General features: G+C 44.2%; 1 protein-coding gene across 1 annotated transcript in view; it reads left to right on the top strand.

Moving 5' to 3' along the window:
- The window catches only part of CSRP2BP (CSRP2 binding protein), a 19,822-nt gene that overhangs the window by 2,530 nt on the left and 11,732 nt on the right, over nt 1–5,560 (top strand). Inside the window, exons 2-4 of the mRNA XM_009894828.1 lie at nt 507–625; nt 2,735–2,856; nt 5,374–5,555. Coding sequence (XP_009893130.1) covers nt 507–625; nt 2,735–2,856; nt 5,374–5,555 — 423 coding nt within the window. The remainder of the gene's footprint in view (nt 1–506; nt 626–2,734; nt 2,857–5,373; nt 5,556–5,560) is intronic.

Below are 5,560 nucleotides of genomic sequence, written 5' to 3'. Positions count from 1 at the left end.
AAGAGAGCTGTGAAGATTTAGCAGTTACTGGAAAGATGACGTGGAAGAGAAAGCTTGTATATTCTGATAGCCTTTGCACTACCTCTCTTAACAGGTCAGTTCTTTTTTTTTTTTTTTTTTTTTTTTTTCTTAAAAAAAAAAACAAACAAGAGTGCGAAAACAGTTATTTATTGAAGTATATAGATTATCCTGGGGAAGAAAGAAGGAATGAGAGATGCAGTGGAAACAAGGAAATCCTTGGTACCTGCATTCAGATGTTAAGTAGAACGCCCCTTTTCTGTGCCTGTGCTTTTCAGTTGGTCACTGGCTGCTGCAACTATGAAATGAATCTGCGCCTTCCATCGCAGCCAGTTCTGATGCTTCCTGGGAACTGACTGGGTCTCTGGACTCTGGGGAAAAAAGCAAAAAGTACTTTTCTGTCTGATGTCGTAGCGAATCCAAATCTCCTTTGCAGCATTTTTTCCTATAAAAGGACCAAGAAATTGATTTTTGCCTATTCATTTTAGGTCAACTGAGAGAACAGCTCAGCTACCTCAAAGGAGATAACTTTTTCAGATTTACTTGCTCTGATTGCTCAGAAGATGGGAAGGAGCAATTTGAACGGCTGAGATTAACATGGCAACAAGTAAGTAAAATGTTTGTGCCAGCAGAACAACCACAGGACTTTCTAAAATTGTTGTTTGTTGTGTATGTGCTACCTAGAAATGGAGGATCAGGTATAGCTAACAAAGAAACGTATGCGTGAACTTCAGAAATTAATTAGCTAAGGATTGCCTGCATATTAGAACTCGGGCATTTGGCAGGTAAATTGAAAGATAATCGTACAAACCACATTCCTTTTTTTTTTTTACTTTTTATTTTCTTCTTCCCCTTATGTTGCTCATGAATTCATAGCTTCAGGCAGGTTTGGAAAAGCAAATTGAATGCAATTTGGCTGCTAGGTATGAACAGCTTTTTGTGTATAAGAGCAAGTGTAAAGCTAGTGAGGTGGTAACAAACAAACAGAAAGCTTGCCAGCTCCCTGAATGCAAAGCTCCAACCTGGCTGCTTACTCTCCGGCAAGAGTCCTTGCTGGAATTTGCTAATTTGGTCACTTGCACACCTGAGCAATTAAAATAATTTGCATTATACAGCAGCGACCATATGGGTAAACTGATGCACACTATCTCGCTCTAAGCAGGGCGCTGGAGGGGCGGGCAGGCAGTGCTGGCTGCCTCTGCATAAAATGAATTTGATCAAGCAGTAGCTTAAGTGTTTCCACATGCTGAGCATCAGACAGTATGTGCGAGACATCTATTTGCATCCTTTGGGGCAGCAGTGGTGTGCTGTCTCATAACAGATCTTTTAAAGCCTCAGTTGTATCTCCTACAGTGCTTTCTCGTGGTGCCCAGTGCGGGGCTGTGCAGGAGAAAACGGTAGTGTAGCAGTCTGTGGCTAGCAGACTGGCAGAGTTTCACCAAGTTACAGATCTGGAGAGCAAAGGCTGCTAGCGTTACGCCTAGGTCTCTTCAGAGTGGCATGGGGAAGGGACAGGCAAAATCAAAACGGGTGAGGAAGAAAGTTGACTAGTGAAGAAACTATCTCCCTAGGCTTCCAGCAGCCAGAGCTGCTGCTGCTTCTGGGTAAGTCAAATTGACAGAAGTGGTCAAATTTACCTGAAGTAAGAAAAATTGGGACGGTGATTTCTGGATTTTTTTTTTCAGAGTATGTGGCCTCAAAAGATCCTTAACTTGAGCCAGTTGAAAAAATAATTGGTTTTGAAGTCCTGAGACACTGTCCTACCTAACTTATAAAAACACAAAGTCTTAGATAAATAGTTATCAATCTAAGAGGGGACGTTAAAGCTCTCTGTATTTACTTGTTTTGGCATCTTCAGCAATGCATTCCAGAAAGCTATGGCACACTGCGAGGAGACCCGTCTCCCTAGGAAAAATACATTTCAAACTTCCCTGACAGTGAAGGATAAATTCCTGTTGGAAGTAGCATCCAACTGAGGCTGTGTGATTGTTGAAGGATGGTCCCAGCCCAGCTGTACGATTTTAGTTTTATTCAAATTAATTGGATAAACATAATTAAGTTAGTAACCTAGCATTTACTTACAAAGAGGTGTGATATTTTTCAAAGCTAAACCTTCAGTTTAGGCATGTAATAGGTCAGACTAAATCTGGCTGTGAAGCACGTCAATGAGCTGTAAATGGATTGTCTTTAATGAAGATCACTGGGAGACAAACTTAATTCTTGTATACCCAGAAAAATTAGGAGTTATCATGGAACTTTACAGAGCGTTTACTGTCAGTTCAGTTTGAAACATAACAGTAAGTATTTAGAAGGACCACTGTCACTAGATGGATTAAATTGTGGGATTACTTGTGACTTTTTTTTAAATATTTTTTTCCCTACCTCCACACTACATTCGGACCCCAGCTGTGGTATAATTCATTTATACAACCATTGCAAAAGCTTGTATTCAGCATAAACCTGCATAACTAGGCAGCTTGTTATTCCCTTGGGATGGAGAAATCTCTGGGAGAATGTGCATCTAACAATAGAAAGACGAGAACGGGCAGCATGAGAGCAGGAAGAAGATGGATTGCAGAAGTTGCCTATGAGATGTTGCAAAAATAAGATATTTATGAGGGAGCAAAGATTCGTGTGCGTGTGTGGTGGCTGTGGGGGGCAGTTCAGCAGATGAAACGGAAAAAGACTCACTTGTATCCAACGCTTTCTGTTCCAGGTTGTCATGCTGGCAATGTACAATTTGTCTCTGGAGGGAACGGGCCGTCAGGGGTACTTCAGATGGAAAGAAGATATTTGTGCTTTTATTGAGAAACACTGGACTTTCTTATTAGGGAACAGGTAAAGATGTGATGTGTCCCTGCCCATCTGGTTGGTGAGCCAAAGGAATTAAAACTTGTTACAAAGATGAACAAGAATGTTGGTTGATTTGGTGATGTCTCTGTCACTAGTGAGAAAATTGGAGGATTTAATATTGAGAACCTGAACATAAGCATGAAGGGTACTCTTGAGAAAGAATAAGCATTTTTTAGTGGGGAAAAAACAACCCCAAGAATGTCACACAAAAGCAATGTAAATGCATTTATTTGGGGTTATTTCTTATATTCCTGTAGGCAGCATATGAACCTGCAAAGCCTTTGTCACTGGGCTTAAAAGAAAAAAAACAACAAAAAGCAAAACCAAGAGGTGCAGCAAAGTACCATGTTACTTGGCTGTAAAGCTTACGTGGATGCAGTTTTCCAAAAAGGAAAGTTGTGCCTTGTCTGTTAGCTTGGTTTGAGTCTTAATAAAATAACTTTTACATAGCAGGCACTACAAACCACTGAAATGTTTTTCAGTGTGTGTAAAGAAAAAAAATCTGTCAGAGTAAGACCTCTTCTCACCAAGGGCAGCCTTCACGGCGTGACGAGTTGTGTGCTATATAGGAGAAGAGCGTGTTTTTTCTGAGCGCGCTGAAGCTGTCAAACCCAAGTCTCGCCGTAATGCGCGTGCTACGGAGGCAGGAAAGGGACTGAGCAAGCCTTCGAACTTGTAGATTCGATTGACTTCGCGGCTTCTTTTCTTTCCCAGGGATTTCTCTGTTGTGAGATCTGGCCTTTCTCCCTAACCAGATTTGCTCCTTGGCTTTGCTTTCATTGCTTGTCTGTGCCTCCTTGCTCCGTTCTCAGAAACGTTAGCGTTTGTCCCCTCTGGAAGCTACGGGGGACCCTGAGAGGAAGGCAGCTGATGGCCCATGGTCCCTCGCTTGGGGAACCGTCACCTCCCAGGGTTTGCTGCTGCCTTTTGAGACCTGCCCTGGGAACTGGGCACTCCCTGCTCTGATTAAATTCAGATGAAGTGATTACTGGCCTCAGACGTAGTCTCCCCGCTTGCCTGGACAAGCCACCGGTGGAGCAGGGACAGCTGAACCGTGTGTGTAGCGGTTCGAGGTGTGCCATGCTTTACTTTCTTGGCGTATTAAAGCACAGTTTATCCAGACTTACTGTAACGCTCCCGGCTGTGATGTGGGGCACCTGAGCTTAACCCTCCACAGTTGAGGGTCAGTACCTCAAGGTGTGTAATTGGCAATGCTCGGACAGCGGCAAATACCTGCTTGGCCAAGCCTAGCCTGAGTACTGAAGCTTTTGCCAGTGGAGGTGTGCAAAGGCAAGGAGGAATCCCGAGATCATGTGCAAATAAGGATTTAGCCTCTACACCGTGAACCTGATTCTCCAGTAGCCAAGGGAGTTATTGGCTACAGGGCAATTTTTCAATATTTCTTCTTGCTTCTTCCCTAAGCAATGTTTTAGTTAGCCCTGTGACCAGTTCTTAGAGGAGCAAAAAGTGCTCAGATGCCCAGTAGAGTACACGGTCCTGCAGAGAGAAAGGCTTAAATGAGCTCCCTGCCTCCAAGTGGTCAAAAAGGTGCTTCAAAAATAGTTCAGTGAGTGTGGCTGGCTGCTGCGTTGACTAGTAGTGATCCTGTTCCCCGTGCTGCAGAACTCTTAGGGCAGAAATCTCCAAGCAGAGATAGGGCTCCAGTATATATCACATGGATGTGTCTGTGGGATGAGCATAAGTACTCTGTTACCTTGCCACTTTCTGCAGCTGAATTGTCCTTGGTGATTTATTTCTCTGACCCCTAACTCTGCTTCTCTGCATTGTCTGACAAGGCTGCAGCTATTCTGCTAGAATGATCAGATCTGAAGTCCCTTTGTGAATTCGGCCTTAGGGGTCCTGTCCTACAGCTCTGGGAACTAAATGAAATCTCAAAGTAGTCAAGGCAGGTATTTAAATTAAGTTTGTCTTTCCTTCTGTGTGAAGTGACGCCTTTATCTCTACCTTTCCCTTGCCTCTCCCATCCTGCACACCCAGACTCCTGTTTGCCGTCCTCAGTAATGGAATATGGCTCTGCAATGTCAGGTCAACACAGCTATCGCTAGGATCCCGTTCCCGTTCTTGCATCGTCAAATTGTTAACCAAGGTTAACACAGCAGCATTTAAGAGCTGGGGGTTCCAGTGGCAGGGTAGACCTCTCCTCTAGAGGCTCGGCTTGTGGCAGCTCACTGATAGAAGGAAAATTATGTCTTGCCATGCTGCATTTGCGTGGCATTTATGGAGCATATGTACACAGCGCTTTCTGCATCGGAGCCCACCAGTACACTGTAGCTTGCCCTTCAGAGGGGTTCTCTATCTGAGAAGAAATTAATTAATCTTAGCCTCTTTGAGGATGGGGAGGATGCAGGGAGTACGTCATCCCCCGGCATCAGTGGCAGAAGCACTCTGTCCTTTCCATCCTGGCAGAGGGAAGAGACTTCAGGATGAAAGCACAGCTGGCGAGTGGGGACCTAACACTTGTTTTCCCCTCTCCCATGGTAGGAAAAAGACTTCAACATGGTGGAGCACGGTCGCTGGCTGTCTCTCTGTGGGGAGCCCCTTGTTTTTCCGTTCAGGGGCACAGGAATTTGGAGAACCAGGGTGGTGGAAACTGGTTCATAATAAACCCCCAACCATGAAACCTGAAGGAGAGAAGTTGTCTGCATCTGCACTAAAAGCAAAAGGTAAC

This window comes from Charadrius vociferus, unplaced genomic scaffold (assembly GCF_000708025.1).
Source record: "Charadrius vociferus isolate BGI_N301 unplaced genomic scaffold, ASM70802v2 scaffold411, whole genome shotgun sequence".
Classification (NCBI taxonomy): Eukaryota; Metazoa; Chordata; class Aves; order Charadriiformes; family Charadriidae; genus Charadrius; species Charadrius vociferus.
The sequence above is the reverse complement of the archived record's forward strand: the minus strand, read 5'-3'. Positions and strand labels throughout refer to the sequence as shown.